The sequence below is a fragment of the Arctopsyche grandis genome, chromosome 6 (genome assembly GCF_051622035.1).
Source record: "Arctopsyche grandis isolate Sample6627 chromosome 6, ASM5162203v2, whole genome shotgun sequence".
NCBI lineage: Eukaryota > Metazoa > Arthropoda > Insecta > Trichoptera > Hydropsychidae > Arctopsyche > Arctopsyche grandis.
In genome coordinates, this window is record NC_135360.1 from 13,407,199 (window position 1) to 13,425,788 (window position 18,590).

At 29.0% G+C, this 18,590-nt stretch overlaps 2 protein-coding genes across 5 annotated transcripts in view; one reads left to right on the forward strand and one right to left on the reverse strand.

Moving 5' to 3' along the window:
* scrib (scribble planar cell polarity protein) overlaps positions 1-15,292 on the forward strand; it is a 78,136-nt gene extending 62,844 nt beyond the window's left edge. For 2 of the 3 annotated variants that reach the window (XM_077432058.1, XM_077432059.1), the window contains 8 exons: positions 508-612; positions 814-900; positions 1,066-1,200; positions 9,566-9,671; positions 9,772-9,934; positions 10,272-10,431; positions 10,506-10,592; positions 13,302-13,880. In XM_077432058.1, the coding sequence (XP_077288184.1) occupies positions 508-612; positions 814-900; positions 1,066-1,200; positions 9,566-9,671; positions 9,772-9,934; positions 10,272-10,431; positions 10,506-10,592; positions 13,302-13,754 (1,296 nt within the window). In that variant the 3' untranslated portion in view covers positions 13,755-13,880. Of the gene's footprint in view, positions 1-507; positions 613-813; positions 901-1,065; positions 1,201-7,753; positions 9,158-9,565; positions 9,672-9,771; positions 9,935-10,271; positions 10,432-10,505; positions 10,593-11,405; positions 11,586-13,301 lie in introns of all 3 variants that reach the window. The other variant, XM_077432057.1, reaches the window with a different exon arrangement.
* On the reverse strand, positions 14,941-18,161 carry LOC143912728 (uncharacterized). 2 transcript variants are annotated; one of them, XM_077432061.1, is made up of 7 exons: positions 18,058-18,161; positions 17,502-17,675; positions 17,130-17,341; positions 16,750-16,906; positions 16,208-16,476; positions 15,916-16,131; positions 14,941-15,845 (listed from the first exon to the last, which is right to left on the reverse strand). In XM_077432061.1, exons 1-7 carry the CDS (start codon positions 18,116-18,118, stop codon positions 15,789-15,791), a joined length of 1,146 nt encoding a protein of 381 aa, XP_077288187.1. In that variant the 5' UTR covers positions 18,119-18,161; the 3' UTR covers positions 14,941-15,788. The 2 variants fall into 2 exon arrangements, with proteins under 2 accessions (XP_077288187.1, XP_077288188.1); XM_077432062.1 differs by having other exon boundaries at positions 16,214-16,476; positions 18,058-18,141.
* Between the last annotated feature and the right edge of the window lie 429 nt (positions 18,162-18,590).

Genomic DNA, 18,590 nt, shown 5'->3' on the forward strand with positions numbered 1-18,590 from the left:
ATTTTTCTAAAATTAAATTAAATTTATACACAAGCTTTATTTTAATACGATATAATTATTCAATTTCCATAAAAAAATTTAATTAACAACTGCTAAACATCCCCCAAACCATAATAAATAATATATTTATTTCTTATTAATTATTTTTATATGATGAAACAAAAATTTGTTCCCGCTTGAGCATGCTTTGGTTTTTATATTATAAATGTGATGGTTGTTTTTTTTTTCAACTTTACAGTTTTTATTTTTGTATACTGTAATTTAAATACGTAATATTCCAGTTTTTATGACCATTAATTAAAATAAAATGAATTTAAGTATATTTCGAATTTGTAAAATGGCATTCAATATGTTTTTCGTGTGCAAAAAGTACTAGTTGAAAGTATGATTTTGTAATTAAAACTGTGAAGTTTTTAACGCAGCTAGCACTTTAGAGCCACTAGTCTTAAACATCACTGCTTGTTTCATTACAATGCCTCTTCACGCTTGCATTTCCCTTGCACACAGACTGGCAGTGAAAGTGGAGTGAGCGGTTCTGTCAGCGGATCACTGTCTCACTCTATATCGAGTCTAGACAGAGAAGATTCTGAATCTGATTTTATTAAAACGCAGGTAGGAATACACACAATTATCACTTATCCATTTTATATGGCTTTTTTTATTTGAAAATAGTTTTCACCTAGTTATAAGAATTATTCATTTACACTTAAATTAAAAAAAAAACAATAAACATAACTCAATTTATAACCAAAGAAAGGCCTATCTCGTGCGTCTATTGTTATACATACATTTAAACTATATAAACATTTACAGGATCCACAAGCTATACAAGAAATTGTAGAATTTGAATCAGACAAACAAGTATCTGTACCAAATAGAGAAAAATCTACTCCAGAAAAGGTAATTTGTTGTGACAATATGAAAATGAACATCATAAAAAAAATTCCCAAATAATCAGACAATCACACCCACATACTTAACATTCAGCAATCTTAACATTCAATAAATTCCCTCATTTTGTAATCGAGTACTATCCAATTGTTACATCTTAAAAAATTGTTTTAGGTTCTTGATATAGTTAGAGCAGCTGAAAATATAGTGCTTGATGTTCCCCCCAAGTCTCCAGAACCACATCAAAAAACAACCACCATAGTGATGAGTAAACATACTTTATTGCCAAATACTGGTGTCCAGCAACCGGTAAGCGTCCAAAACATTTATTTCTTTAGTTAGTAATTAACACTAAACATATGTACATATATTATATTTCACAAATATCAGAAAAAGTGATGATTTTCGTTGTCATTTTTTTTATTCCGACATGAAAACATTATTTTTTTATCATAATACATATTCATTTTTGTAATTATTTCATTGTATGTATATGTACATACATATTTGAGTATATTAAAATAGATTTCTCGAATAAAATAGTTTGAAGATTTAGGCTTTGCATGTTGCATGCCATGAATATTAATCGCATGTCGTCAAGTATGCATATGACTCATTATAAATTAAGGCTTTTATTGTATTTATTTTCAATTTGCTTTATAATTTTAATTTAGAAACTTATGTTGTATTTTGTATTGTCATCGTAATTTGAAACATATCCATATACAATATAAATTTCCCTATATTCATCATCCTTTTTATCCTGTGATTTTTTTTTTCTGAATAGGAAATTTATTATAATGAAAGTATTTGTAAACATGGTACTTACTATTTACGTTTTGTCCGATTATATTGTAGTATGTCTCTTCTTGCCACTGAGAAATTGTTAAATTTATATTTTTTATAGAAATATTTTATAACTTCTTTATTATTGGTAATTTTAGTCAGATTTTAACACGATTTAGATTAGATAAATGATTTATAAATTTCTAATACATACATACATATATAATATTCTTTTATAAATTTTATATTTTTCAATTAGATTAATTGTTCATGAATTTAGCGTTTATAAAAATTATGATTATAGAATATAATTTTAGAAATGTGTTTATAAATACATGAATAAATAAAAATCCTTCCAAAATAAAAGAACCATAATTTTTAATTAAAATTATTTTTTACACATTTCTAATTTTAAAATATATTTGAATAGTATGTATTAAATCTAACAACATTCCAGATATTTGGTTATTTTCTTTTATTATACACATATTTGCTCTTTTTTTTTTTTGTTACAAAAACCTGTTATTATTTTATATGCATATTTTTATTTAATATACTATTAATACTAACAATTTTCATACATTAAATAAAAATATTTATGCTACAATAATAAAATTTAAATACTCATGGGAATACGGATTTTTAAAAGAGCATGTATTATATTATACCTTGATGATGTATTGTTTTGCACGATTGTTTCAATGTGGTGCTCAAGTATGATAATTATTTAAAACACAACACTGACTTATGATGTAACGCTATAAATAATTTTTTCAATGTCATATATTTATAACATTCAGAATTATTTAAACTAATACACTGAAATAACAATAGCATAAAATGCATAATGTTAGGTGTTCATCGTTACAAAATTCAATAAGTTTTAATTTTCAATGCAACTGGCGGAACACCAAAATGATATTCATGGAAGTACACAAAAGTAACCTGAATTTTGATTATAAAAATTGTTTAAATAGTACTCCCATTTAGATGTCATAACCTTGTCAAAGCAGCTCTGAAACTCGCCAAACTTATGTCCTCTAACGGTTTTGTCGTTTTTTTTTTTTTTGTGATACCAAAAAATGATATTTCTACTACCTGTTTCAAGGAGGTAATATAGAAGAGCAACATTCAAAGATCATTTCCTCATGACCGAAAAAAAGTATACTCCAATTTAAGACCACACTGGTTTTTTTAACATCAAAGGGGCTGTGCATTTTGATTATTTTTTTTTACTCTACAAAGAAAATGACAGTCCTGAATATGTGATTTCTTGCATCACGACAATGCACCTACATACATATTTAAACCTATTTCCCTGGAATTAAACGGGGACTGAAATGAAAGAGTTTTGAAGATATGGAGGAGGTTAAACAAAGACAATTGTAATATTAAAGGGACATTAAGTTAAAGGGTTCCAGATCTGACTTTAGAATTGCAAAAAACGTTGGGATGAAGGTGTAATCTAATGGGATGTCCTCCGAAAGTGATTAAATTATGAAATTGTTTCATGAAATGCACCAATTTTAAAACTGAAAATTCCAGTTACTTTTTGGTACCTCCTCATGTATTCATACATAATAACTTTTATGGAATTGTAGAATGAATTGCTTTTCATATTCTGTACATATTCTTCGAATGATCGCTATTTCAGTGTGACAAGAAATGAAACTACGCCAATTATCATTTATGAAATTACATATTGAGAATTGCAGTCAGTGAATGCATATGTAATAAATGTATGTATGTTCTTTAGCGAAATACATAAACTAGTTATGCCTGATTTGTTTGAGTACATAGAATGATTTGAATTGACCGCAGATAAATTAAAATAGGTTACTATGATGAAATTAGTATGTAAATGCAATGTTCTCATATTGGTAAATTGTATGAATTCATGTTCATCATCATTCTTTGCTTTTACTGAAGATTGAATTGGGGCTGATATCGTGTCTTCCTAGTATAACTACTCAGTATCTACATTTTAACACTATTTGAATTACTATATAAAATATTTTGATTGTGAATGTTTTCGAAGTTATTATTTCTGATACTTTATAATAAAGTTAAATAACTTTGATTCTTAATTTTGCTGTCATCATTTTGTACTATCACGTCAATTCTGCTTGTGTTATATAATAATTCTATTACTTAAATATTCGCCTCATTTATGATATTTCATACTCTTGAATATGAGATTTGTGTGTATGTGTGCATGAGCATGCTTACTCATTTTACAAACAAACTATCCCGATTAGCTTACTTCTTCAGACTTGAATATATATGTATGTTACATTTTCTCGAGGCTAAATTTTCTATTTTTATCTTCATATTTAACATATTTGCAGAATTCCAATCAACTTAATGAAGAGCCTTAACATATGCAAGTGTACGAGCTTCTACTTTAAAATGTAAATTAAAAAGTATAAATCCTATCATAAATATAATAACTGTGTCATGTTCTTATGTGTGCCATTTTATTTATAATCATGAAAGCAACTTTTTACACTGTGGAAAGTTTAAATTGTTGTACGACATGTGTGGTGTCCTCCCATTTATAAATATAATCTAATTAATCAATAATAACTTGTGAAATTTTTCATTTCAAATTAAATTGAACCATCAGTATTATAGATTTATACCAAAAGAAATCTCATCATAAGACATAAGGAAACAATTTTATATTTTTCAAAAAAAATATAATACTATAAATGATATTGACTCTTAACAAAGTTTACTTTATATTTTTCAACTACATAAAATTTTAATATAAATTTAAAGTAAAACATTTTTTTTATATAATCATTTGAACTGAAATTAGTTGTAAGAAATATATTTTTTAATTTTCTCTAATTATATTATATATGACAGGGCTGTACTTGTAAACTGAAACGTAGTCTATGCTAATTATTACATACAAAATGTAGGGTTTGTTCATTTTCAACACCGTACTATCTACATAGATCACAACCAATGAGATAAACATCAATTATTATAGACTACTCCACAGCATCGTAACCTCTGGATATTCGCGGCACACATTGTTTACGACTCGTAGAGTTTGTCAGCTACGTACATACATATGTACTTCATCGGCAGTCGCTAGTTATTCCGTATATGCATAAGGACAAACAACTAACTAACATCGGTTTTCTCCCTCACGCGCGATCTCACTCGCACGCATTAGGCTGAAGTGCTGTTCGGAGAACACATATTACCGCGGTGCACAGGTTACGATGCTCTGGACTACCCTATTCATTTCACAGTAAGCTCTTCTAGTTAGCATTAATATACAAGTGTAAAAGACTTTTTATCTAAACTGTACCCCAATCGGATTTTATATGACTGTTCACGATTGGTTTTCTTTTTTAATAAATATTATATACATATGAATATAAGGTATATATCTATATGAGACTGTAAACAAATTTCCAATCAGTGTGAAATTTATCTATTCACATCTATTTTCCTCAAGCCAAATTTTATTTTTATGTAAATTTTATTAATGACATAATTATTATATTATATTTACACAAATTATGTATGGGTGAAGACTTTTTGAATGTTGTTTCGGGTATTTAAGCTTGGTGATGATTGATTGCTATATTTTATTTGTACTTTAAAATTATCGCTTCATTACTTTTGTATGTTTAAATTTAAAAAATCACAACTGTTGTTTTTTAAAAACAATTTTTTGTTGAATATAAATTTAGATCATAATTGTGTACTTACAGATTTCAACTGACTTAATATGTATCAATGTCGTCATAAAAATAAGGGTGTATACATGTAACATAATTAATTGAATATTTAATATTTACGTATTAATTAAATTTGCGAATTGATGTATCACTGTTTTCCTTGTAAAATTTTAAGTGTGTCTGTAATATTTACAATATTATATAAAAACCATTTATAGCGTTTCCCCAAATAATATCAATAATTACTAATTTTCCGAAACAAAAATTTATATATAATAATTAAATATATGCATACACTGTTTGTATACAATTTTCTGTATCTTTTTCATTGCATTTCATCTGTTACTATTTATTTTATTATATAAAAGCTTTCGATACATATCTGCAAATACTATAAACTTACTGCAGTTATCATATAAACTTTCTTTGAAGTAATAATTTGCATAAGAAACAATTTTGAAAACCTATTATTAAAATCACAATTATTCATATGGCTAATACTGAATAAAAAGTTTATACACACAGATTTACAAATAATTCTATTAATTCTATTCACATACTGACTATTTTTTAATGTTAGAGTCTGTTTTAAGTTTGTCATTTGTAGAAACTGCAATGCGATGAATTCCCCAAATTCTGTGATTTTTACATTCTTGTAGTATATTTAGGACAATATCTTGAACTTTTTAATATTTATTTATGTATGTGTATATAATAATTATAACATTCATTATTACTCTTATAAATATCACCAAAGACTTCCAATTTGACCAGGCTAATTAATTAATACATATACATATATATATATATTATATTATATTATTCATAAACCCGTACATTTATTGTATTTTTGTATTTGTTAAAATAAACATATTTAAATATTTCATATATCGTGATTAATAATATGAAAGTGTTGATAAGTTACACTAAAATTTTGTCCTGTTTTTTTGATCATGTGCGCCTTAATCACTTCAGATAATCGAAGCTGTTGTTTAATTTCAATAGGGAGCAAGAAATATTATTGTATTTTGAAACGTTTTACTTTAAAATATATTTTTTTCCTGGATTCGTTTTAAAATTTTACTAATAAGTTATTGACACTTTTTTCCTTTGATTTTTTTTAATTATATTCAAGTTCGCGTCTAATGTCACATCTTCATTTGGATAGCATTTCCTTACCCTGAAATCGAGCAACGTTGTTATATTTCACGAATTAAATCTGGTTAATAATGCAACTACATTGAACAAGTGCATGTGCAATCACTATAACTGTACTTCAACCTGCCTCTTTTATTGCTAGTGTTAAAATCTTTATATATGTATTTTTGCTCTACTTCTAAGCACATTAGAGTTTCTATAACATTTCATTATTTATTTAATATTATCTCATTTTTTATCTACTCAAATTTAATTTTTACATCATTAGTACTTTTTCAGATTCCGATTACACTCATGAATGCTGGTAAACTTCATTAGTTTGTCTACTTTTTAAATTTAAAAATCTATATTACAATGAGGCTTGAAAAGTGTGCAGTCATAAACGGCTACATACATATAATGTATTTATTCTCTTTCACTCATTTTAAAATGAAACTGGATTTAACCGTGTTTGTTTCTATCCCCTCACTTTCACACTGAAGTTCACCTGTATGTATGAAAAGCATCATCAAACTGCTTAATCTTTGAAATTACATTTTATCATCAACATATTGTTTGTATTTGAAAAAAAAATTACTTTAGTTGAATATGCATACTTGATGAAAACACGTATATTTTTACGAAGATTATACCGATTCGGCCAATACTAACAAACGCTCGTAAGCTTAAGCTTGTATATTCTATCATACTGTTATTACATATTAAAGTTTGTCTTTTTAAGTAATGATGTAATCTCTGGTATCCTTTAAATAAATTATTCAAAATTTTGTGCCCCATTTAAACTACATTACTTTTGGAGACAAGTTTTAATTATTCATTTATGAAAATCCTTATCTACAACCTATTATTTTTTATATACTAGTGTAATATATTTAATATTTTTCTTAGTTACTTTATATTACCTCTGCTTTTCGTATTAATATAACAAATATTTCACTGAAAAATAAATCATAGTTTAATTAATGCAATCAAACAATCGCATATATTTTTGTAATATTTATTATCTCTCACGATATTTATGAAATATCCATATTTATATATAAAATTAAATTCTGTATACAGAAATATATGTGTTACTTATCAATTCAAACTGAGCATTACAATACATACATACATAGCTATAAATTATACATAGGATTAAATTATGTTTTCATCTAGAGCTGATATAAATCCTTTAATATCATTTTTACCATAATATTTTATTCCGTTGTAAACAGCTCCTTCTTCAGAGCTCCGCTAAGCAGCCTCAACTTTCATCTTCTACTGCAATTTCCAATCTACCAAACAAAAACTTGCCTAACTATAATTCCTTGAAGAAAACGCCAACCTCTACAGTATTTTCCGATGGTACAAACATCGATGATGATGAAGAAAACTTACCACATGTTAAAAGAAACAAAATTCCTCCTTTAATCCCGAAAAAACCAAGTGCTAAAAGGGTTAGCTTTATTGATACACTGAGTGAAAATGTGATAGAAGTTGAATTCAACGATCAACATGCAAATAGTTCTCCATCTAATAATGTACATAACAAGCATAGTGATCTTGTCAAAAACACTATAGTACGCCCTCATAGCACAAATAGTATAGTAAAACATACTAATTCGACGGTTCTCGCAGCCAATTCATCATTCATAGATGACCAATCCGATATACATATTCCTAATTCCGATATAATAATACCACCTCCTCCATCGTTCACATCTGATAAAAGTAACCAGTCATCCGTAGATATTCAATCGATTCCTTTACCACCCGTGCCGCCACCTTTTCAAAATTATACAGAGCCATTACCTCCCATAAATATGTCAACGCTACCACCTGCATCAGTTTTACGTCAATCTAGAAGCATTTTTGATTCCGTTGTTGATGAAAAAATCTCAATGAAGAGAAGATCTATTGATTCTTCGAGCTTTTCATCTGGTGATGAAGTAGACGCTCCTAAATATCCCGCAGCTTTCACTTTTTCCGCTCCAAAATCTAATCCTGTTCCCGATAGAGTGATTCTTACTGAAGAAAATAGTGAGCCGGAACTCATACAAGTTCATTTATCAAACTTGCCGTCCGTATCTCACATTCCGAATGTTCCTTGTAGTATTCATCCTGATTTAACATCACCTGCTATAACTCCAAACAATCAATCACCCCGTTCTCCAATGTATACCAATCTTCCGTCATCAGCAACTTTCCCTATTACAACTCAAACATATATGCCATTGTCTACTGTATCTGGCTCTTACAATCCTTATATAGTTCGAGACAACTCCTTGCCCAGACTGCCTTCAAATCGGCCCAGTTCAAACCCTCCTAATTTTAATAGCGTCACAATCGATACTACCAATTCTCGCCCTAAGAGTTCTACATCATTTATTCAAACACCTCATTCGCCCATTTATGTATCATCAAATTTAAATAAAGAACCTCCAAATGTTGAGAAACGTGTACATTTTGACTCTATTTCAACTACTAAAATGGCGGATTCTCCGAGTGCTGAAACCAATAATTCAATAATAAACCAACCTATGCTTGATAAAAATTCTGTAACATCTAATAAAAAACCGGGAAATACTAGCAGCATGCGTGGTGACATTGCCGAAAGGGAAAAATCCACTATCGGCAAGGTATGACAATCTGTACTAAATTACCACAATGATAACTTGTTCGTTTATGTTCTAATTTTATTATTTTTGGTTGAGGTAATAAAATTTACGGTGAAATTTAATGACAAAAAAATTGTGAAAGTCGATAGTTATGGTATACATACATTGAATCTTGATAAATCCTACTTTCCCTAATATTATTATATTTTAGACTATAAAATAAATTTTATTACCAATATTGACTATTACGTTGATGCTTATACTAACATATTTTTTGGCTTGGATTACCAATTGCATGTTGTTTTTTTTAGTTGACGTTTACTTTTTGTTTGTATTTGTTATTTAATAATGTTTTCACATTTTTATAATTGTATTGATGCTAAATTTTTTTATAAGACGATGCAATTCAACATTAATCTTGTATTATAGGCATCTCCACCTTACAATTCGAATTTAGAAAAAACATCTGTTAGTGATAAAAAGAAATTTTTCGAAAATGCAATGGAAGAAAGTCATAAACCTTCCCCCAAACCAGGTAAATTTGAATTTTATGATTAACTTAATGTATGATACATTAATGTATGATAATTAACAGTTAATTGAATATATTACATTAACATTCAAAATATTTGCAGATAAAGTATTCAGTTTCTTATCACCGGATGAAATTGAACGCATGAAGCAAGACGAAGATCGAAAAATAGCATCTTTATCACAATCAGAAATGGCCAATTGGACACTAGATCCCGATGACCAAAATAGTGATGAAGATTCTGACACAGAAATAATAAATAACAGGTATATAAAACTAATAAAACATGAGCAATTTTTTTTGAAAGTGGCAGAAGTCCAATTTTCAGTTACAAAAACACTTTTTCTGTTTGATTTCATTTACAAATTGTTATCACTTATTTTAATTCGATATGTCCAGAATCTCGGAAAAGCAGAATAAACGTATTACAGGCCACAGTTTTTTTTTAAATATTGTTAAACGCAAAACATTATATTTAATGTTTTGCGAGATATTTCTCGAAATATATGTAGAACAGTGGACTTATGACAAATATAACGGCTCATATTTAAATTGATTCAATTTTTTTTCGAAATCTAATACTGTTTTCATTGTTTTCTCAAGGAATATCAATTCAGCAGTACTTTCACCGTCGGCAAAAGCTGAAAGACGCCGACAAGAAAGTCAAGGTATCACTGCACCGAACAATGCTGAGGAGGCCCGTGCTGAACGTGCCCAACGTCGAGCTGCATGGCGACAAGCTAGATTACGTAGTTTAGAACAGGTATACAGCATTGTACTTACAAACGTATATGTTCTACATATTTATATTTTACACTGAATTTTTTTGATTTACAGGATGCTATTAAAACACAAATGACAATGAAAAATATTGACGAAGTCATTGGAAAGCAGATTCTCAATGACACTCCACATCTGACTGAGGTAAATTTTATTTAGAATTAGCTATTAGTTAAAAATATTCACAGCACATATTATATACGATCAATGAATTAATATGTATTGAAACTATTCTTAAATATTTCATAGTAATTAAAAACTTTTTATATTGTTTTTTATATAGTTTTAGACCTCCCAAATTCCATGCTTGATTTCAAAGTCGCTATTCAAATATAACAGATCAGTTATATTTATTATGCTATTGTTTAATCATATGTACTATAATCATCATAGCATAATTTTTTATGTTATAAAATTGTTCAAAAATTTACTTGTTACAAATATATACACATTTTAGTTAGATTGTAAAAATGTTACTGCTATTTGTATTAAGCTGTAACATTCAGCTATCCAAAAATAAATACATATTTAAATTTTCAAAATGAAATATGTATAGTGCTTCAATGACATTTGTGCATGTACTGTCGAATTGTATTGTCGCTTTACTATCCATATTTGTGATGTCTGGGGATGGTATAAATTACAGAATTAATAACATACATTAATCTAATTAATATTTTACACTCAGATTTTCGTCACTGTCTACTAATTTTGGACACCCTGTTTTTTCTTAGTGTTTTTTGTATCACCGTGATGTACAATTTCCTTTACAAATCATTTACAATTTCCTTTTACAGTGGTTAAACTAATTTATTACCCTTGAATCTCCTTGAAACGATGATGTCTTAATTGAAGCATTTTCAAAATTAGATTTAATAAACATATTGTACGATAAAAGCGTTTAATGCCGCCTCATTTCTTGGGTTTTTGTATGTGATGTGACGGTTGTCTTTATAGCCATGGAAACTACCCCGTATCGCTATACGGACCAAGCCCGGGCCTATTTTAGCCATCAAGGAAAAAGAGAAACTGTTGGACGAGAAGATCACGTCAAAGACGGAAGAGTATATTTGTCCCGTAACGGGCGATACCAAAGTGCGAACCGTCGAATATATAGAAAAGTTAATTGAAAAAGAGGTACATTCTACAATGACAAAGCTATGCCGCATTAAAACAACTAGTTTGATATGGTTGTGGACGTATTTATGCATTTGTATATTTACAATGATTGGGTTTTTCTTTAATATACATTTATATTTTTATTTTTTTAATGTATTTGGTGTGAATTTGATTGATAGTTTTGATTTTGTGGCATTTTAGTTTTATTTTCATTTTATTTCCATTACAAAATATTTTCAGTTTGCACGGTGTATTTGATTATTGTTTTTTCAACGTATACAAGCTTAGTATCTCAATGTCGTACAATATATTTATAAATGTACTTATTTATCCACATATGTATATATCTACATATATATGTATAATACTTTTGCACTTATAAATTACACTTTGATTGAATTTTCCACTCACTTATTTTCATCTATGCTAATATTTTACAATTACTGTTCAACTTAATGTACATATGTATATGCTTTTAAATTTTAAAACAAAATATATTTTTTGTTTACTAAAAGCTACAAATATTATACATAGTTACTCTACCCAACTATTATATGTATGAAATTCTTATGATTAGCAAGTTGATTATTCTTCAAATGTAAATATGCATAGTACAATTGAGATATGTGAAATTGAAATTTGCATTTTGAAAATCGTCTTAAAATTTAGGTTAATTTCCTTTATAATTACTTATCATCATCATCTACAGCCACTCACCATTCACTGCTAGATGAATACCTCTACGACGCGCTTTCATTCGTCTCTATTTTGCCCAACTCTCATCCATCTTTCCCCACAATTTACTTATTTTGTCTAACCATCACCCTTGCAGCTTTCCTTTTACCCTTTTAAATTCTCTCGGGTCCCATTCTAGCACTTTTGTCCATTCTTATAGCTACGTGACCCGCCCATTGCCATTTCAATCTCTTAACTCTCTCCACTATATCAACTACCCTTGCCATACTTCTCACGTATTCCGTTTCCTTTATCTCGTTATGCCGAGAATCCAACGTTCCATACTTCTTCAAGTGCATTGGACTTTGTGTAGCATCTTGGCGTTCAAGTTTCATATCCATACGTCATCACTGGCAAAACAAATTGATCAAAATCTTTTTTTCTTCAATAGCATCTAAATTATTGTTCGTGTTTGCTTTGACATCATTCATTAGCTGTTTTTTCCTGCACTATCCTTTCCTTGGTGTATAGCCGTAGCCATTAGATGTATGTTTATCCACAGAAAATAATATTCAGTTCAACTTAACCTTATTCATGCATGTCTTACCTGAGTGTATACTAGTCATTGTTTTGTGTTTTTCTAGTTTGGCTATTTTCGGAATGATGAACAAAAAGCAGGTAAGCTTTTTGAGTAATCATCAACTAAATAAGTCAAAGCTGAATTTTGGACTCGTATTTTTCTTTGATAATATGTGGTGGATATTGTTTTTTTTCCTCATCACGTTAACACTTCTTAGTGTGTTTTTTATAAATTTCTCATGCATCATATTTATTATTCGACTCTTTATCACCATTCATTTTTTCTTATGAAAATCTTAGTCTTATCATAGTAAATTTTTAATAAAAAAAATTAACATCAATAATTTTGCAATTCGTCGATATTAATGGGTACTGGTTAATAGAGATTTATTGAATTAAATACTTTATTAATAGATGTAATAAAAAGTTTGAGCGTGATATTTTCTTATCTGTATTTAATTATTATTTTTAATAATTTAGGTCGAGACAACACAAGAAAAAATAATTTCACTAGAATTAACGACCAGTCCTCTGAGTGACGACGCGCCCAACAGCATTTCCGAAAATGATAGCCTCCAAGCAGATAGTCTACAACCACACAGTCTCCAGCCCGACATAGTTCAAGTAGTGAATCCACTTCTTGACGGCCAATCGGGTCAAGTTACGTCCATATCAGTCGGTCCGTCCCACAAAATCACTGCTAGCGTAGTCGAGTCGCTAAATCGCGAAAATTTAAAACTGAATTTAGACAGCACATTCACGGTGGAGACAAGCAAACCCGAATCTCCCGATGATCGATCGGGCATGCAATCCGATGATGAAAACGATACGCTGTCCAGTACTCCAACGTCGCCGACGGGCGCACAAAACGGAAACGCGCACACTGGCAAAAAGAAGAAACGAAAACGTGGTCCCAAAAAGGGAAATAATTAAACTCGCCACATCCATGTTTTGTAACAAAGGGCAGGGTGCAAATAATGGAAACTGTCGATATAACTCAAGTGCTTTATTATGATTGTGTAATTGAGGTACTCCGTACTAGACTAAACTAGTTGATTCAAAATAGTTTTTATTTTTTTACGTGAAGATAAGTACATAATATAATAATTATCACTTCAGCATTAAAATTAATCCTTTCTATAAGATTTTTAATTTTAACAGAGTTTATACGTAATATATTCATATATGTGATGTACAATAAAAATGTTGTTCACTTAAAATTTGCTCTAAATGTTGACCTTTAGTATCTATGTTATTTTAATTCTTCATTTATAGTGTCGTATATTATTTTTGTGTTTCAATTGTCAAAATACTATTCATTAATTGTCTTAAAATATTGACTCTAACAGTGTAATCATTCTTATGCATACAAGGTTGAAATGACATTTGCTCCTAATTTTTAATTATTATTTATTTACTTTTAATTATAATTATTGCCATATTGTGTTAATAATGAATATTTTTATTTTATATATGAAAATTTTTAATCACAAGTTATTATTTCTTTTTAATTAAACGTGTGCATTTATATGCTTAAGTTAAACAAATGATTTTATTTTAAAGCGTCAGATGCTTTTCGTTAATATAAATTATTGTATACTATTTAATTATGAAAAAATTCCACTCTTGATTATATCTGTTTACTTTTTTTTTATCGAAATGCATATGTCGATGTGTATGAATTATTTTATAATTTTGTATCGAGTATTATTTTTATTTTCCCAAAATGTTATAAAACTCTTTCACATCAGTATTACTGTATGTCAGTTAGTCTGCTAAATCGCAAATTAATTTGATTTTATTGATATATGTATGTACTGAGTCAAATCAAACCGAGTGTCAATTTTATACAGTTTTATTTAGTGTGTTTGAGTGTGAGTATGTGTGCATGTCGTTTTAATTTTATTTCACCTAATTAGTATTGAATTAGACTATTGAAGATATGTTCCATTGCCTAATGATTTCTTAAATTTATTTAATGATTACTTTATTATATTTTCCTCATAGCATACAATTAACTTGTCATACAAAATTAAAAGAAAGTATTTCAAGACAAATAATTGAAATTTTTTGTATCATAGTGCCAAATTTTACTTATAAAATAGAAAGTCAGAAATTTGTATCATTTCAAGTTTATTCATGATTTAAAACATATTCAATATTGTATAATTTCATATACATAGGTCACCGACTTACTACTACATATACATATGTGTAAAATATTTTTTTATTAAACATATTAAGTTTATTTTGATAATGTGTGTGAAATACAAATTAATTTAGCTTTATAGTAATTGCATAAGTATTATTTTGCACTTTGAGAGTATGAAGAATTTATTTTTTTATCATTGAATTCGTTTTAACCTTTGACGGTGGTCCAATCACGATTGACAAACGATGTAATATGTAAAACTTTATTTAATTATTATCATATTTATTTCAGCGTATTTACATTAAATTAAATACATATCAAAATAGATTTTTCACTTTTTCCCAAAAAGCCAGCAACCACAAAAAAAAAGAGAAAAACAAGTACTTGCATTTATAATTCGTATTTATTTCATAAAATTCATATTACAAAATATTGTTCCCTCTCAAGCAGTCACATAAGCAATTTTTTTTAGTACATGGTATAAAAATATACATCAAGGTCTTACTACAGGCTCTATAAATTGAATTAACACATTGCATATATGTATTAAATACTGTAAATTGAATAATAGGTATAATGGGGTTTTTTTTAAATAGCTTTTTTCTAATACTAAGCAAAAAGCAAATGTAAGTACATAATCAAATAAAAATCCTTATAATTCCTCAAATTTTCATCACACTCTTTTTGACTCTGATGTTGGAGAGAATCCTTAAACACATATCGCTGTACCATGTACAACAAGCAGCATATAATTTTCGCTTTAATAGATAAGTGTATAGCGTAATTCAAAAAGCCGAAAGCCCTTCGTAACCACTTCAACAGCTCGCAAGGCATTTCGGAAAAACACCCATTTCTATATAATCATCAATTATCTGCAACAACAACATTTGCAAATAAAACACATACACATGAATATAAATCAATAGAATTCATCTTCATTACCTCTCTAATTTTTTCCTCGATGATAACTTCAAATTCATACTTAAATCCGAGGTTGCAAAGCTTTGAACCGTCAAGGTTTATGTGTTTCTTCAATAACAACTCGGTAGTCATTGTGGGATCTAGTGGCGTATTTTGTATACCTTCCGAGGCGCAAGCTTCCGCCCACGATGCCAAATGTTTATCATTGACATCGTCCACGATAGACGCCAAATCAGTCTGATAAAATAAATATCACACACTCGTTCAATGACAACACTTTTACTCCAAGATAAGCATTCAATTGATTGATTACCTTTGCTATACTGGACATGGCAGTTCCCCAATAGTCGTGGTTGATGTTGAATATGTTACTAACGATATCGGTAATTTTGCCTTGGGTCGTTTCACCTTTATCCACAACGTTGTATGTTTGTCCTATCGCTTCTTTCTTTTCAGCGAGGAAAGTTATCGCCCTACACAAATCAATCACATGTATGGTGTTCAACTTGAGATCTGCCGTCCACATTAGCTTCATCATCTCGCCCAGTTGTTTGTAAATTGCACCGACGAGTAATCTCGGAGCTGAAACATCAATCAAACGTCACTTCTCAACATTGTACACAAGTCGTTATCGCAAGTTTACAGTTCATTTTGATGCATTACTCATATGCGATAACACTTGCATGTACGTACATATATTCAATTTATAAAATAAAAACAAACTATAAACCCCGATAATTACATATACATATGTAGAAGACTTTAAATTCCACTGTGGATTTATTTCTATTGAATAGTAACAGCCTTAGGAGTAAATGGATTATAGAATTACTTATGTACATAACATATACTCACTAATGCCTTTACGGTCACCACTTCCATACACTATAGCTGGCCTCACGATAGTGTAATCTAAATCAGAAGAAAGTTTTTCCATTTCAGTTTCCACTTGGCTCTTCCATTTAGCGACAAAAGTCCATGGCTCAACAAGTCCATCTTCACTATGAGCGATCTAATTTTAAGAATATTTATAGAGTAGAATATTTGATGTGTACATATTATGTTGTTAAAATTTGAAAGCTTCAATCATGCAAAACTTAACACATTGAAATAAATACATAAATTGATAAAAAAAAATGTGCATTCTATAAATATAACGGGTAATTGAGTTATCCGTTTAACAAAATAAAAATTATACATATAATATAATAAAAACCGCAATAATTGACCGCTACCTTTTCACTACTGAACATGCAACCTGAAGTGATTTCTATGTATCGCTTTACTTTTAGGCGAGCACACTCTTTCACACAATTCATACTAAGAGTAAATATGCCTTCTTTATATACAGCGTCACTCTGAGCATTTTTAGTCTCTCCGGCACAGTTTACGACTAAGTCCCAAGGCTCGGAATCGGATTCGATTTCGAGTGCACTACGACAAGATGCTGAAAGTAAATACAATTACACGTCTCTGCGTATGAATTACAAATATATACTCTACAATATGTTACAAAATACGACTACATTATTAACTAAATAAAAAAAATCACCATCACGATCGATCGACAATAAAAATATATTAATTATGATTGAGAAAAAAATCACCTGGATTGATTAGATTGGCGCTTTTATACTCCACTTTCGGATTTTCGAATATTGCAGTATGTTTTTTATTCAACCACGCTATTTGTGGTGGTACTTTATCAACTGCTCGTACAATGCTCGCTAAATTATTGATAACCAAATGTTCTACTAAGTTACGTCCGATAAAACCACATCCTGTAAAATAATATGTACACTATATAAATTAAACATCCTATAATAAATAATGGCATGAATCTGATAATAAAGGATAGGAAAATAATCATTAAAATTAATCAAAAAAAAAAAAATTTTGTATTAACCTATAACTTTTTGCACAATTTTCAGCACCTTACTAAGAATACATCAAAAATATTTTTTTAAGTACAACTTATTAGTTTAAAAAAAGTGTTGTGAACATTTTTCAAAAATTTCAGTGGGGGGTAAAAAATGTGTGGAAGGGGGGGGGGAGGATTCGCAAATACCATACATAAATATATACACATGTACATTCACGATATTTTTGAATTATCTTATCTTATCTTATTATTTATAATTGATAAAAAAAAAATTAACTGACCTCCTAGAACGACAACGCGCAAACCTTCCCCACCCATCTTCTTTGGCTGACTAACTGACATTTGGTCAAAATTGCTCACCGCACGTTATTATCAAACGAAAGACATCGATAACCGTCCATACCTACATTTTTACAAATATCTTTAAAAAAAATGATGCTAATTCAAATTCTAACTAAAAATAATTGCATTTAGAACATTTTAAACAATTGATAATATGTTAAATAAATAAATAAATATTAGGCCCCAAACGCACTTGCGATTTTTTGTCTAGTCTCTACGAGCAACGTGATTGTCATAAAATAAAATTCGTCATATGAACCCGCGCGCATTTGCTGCAGCTAAGTCACACTTCAGTACGTAACAAAGAGTGTCAAACCATTGATTTGAAAAATCTCTTGACTTATGACTTATCAAATCGAGATGAATTATATGAAATAGTACTTGTAAAAGCCTCTGACGTATGAAATAGTACTTATAGAAGTTGTTTACGTTTTTCTTTTGCTTTTAAGTGCAACAACAGAGCCACAACCCA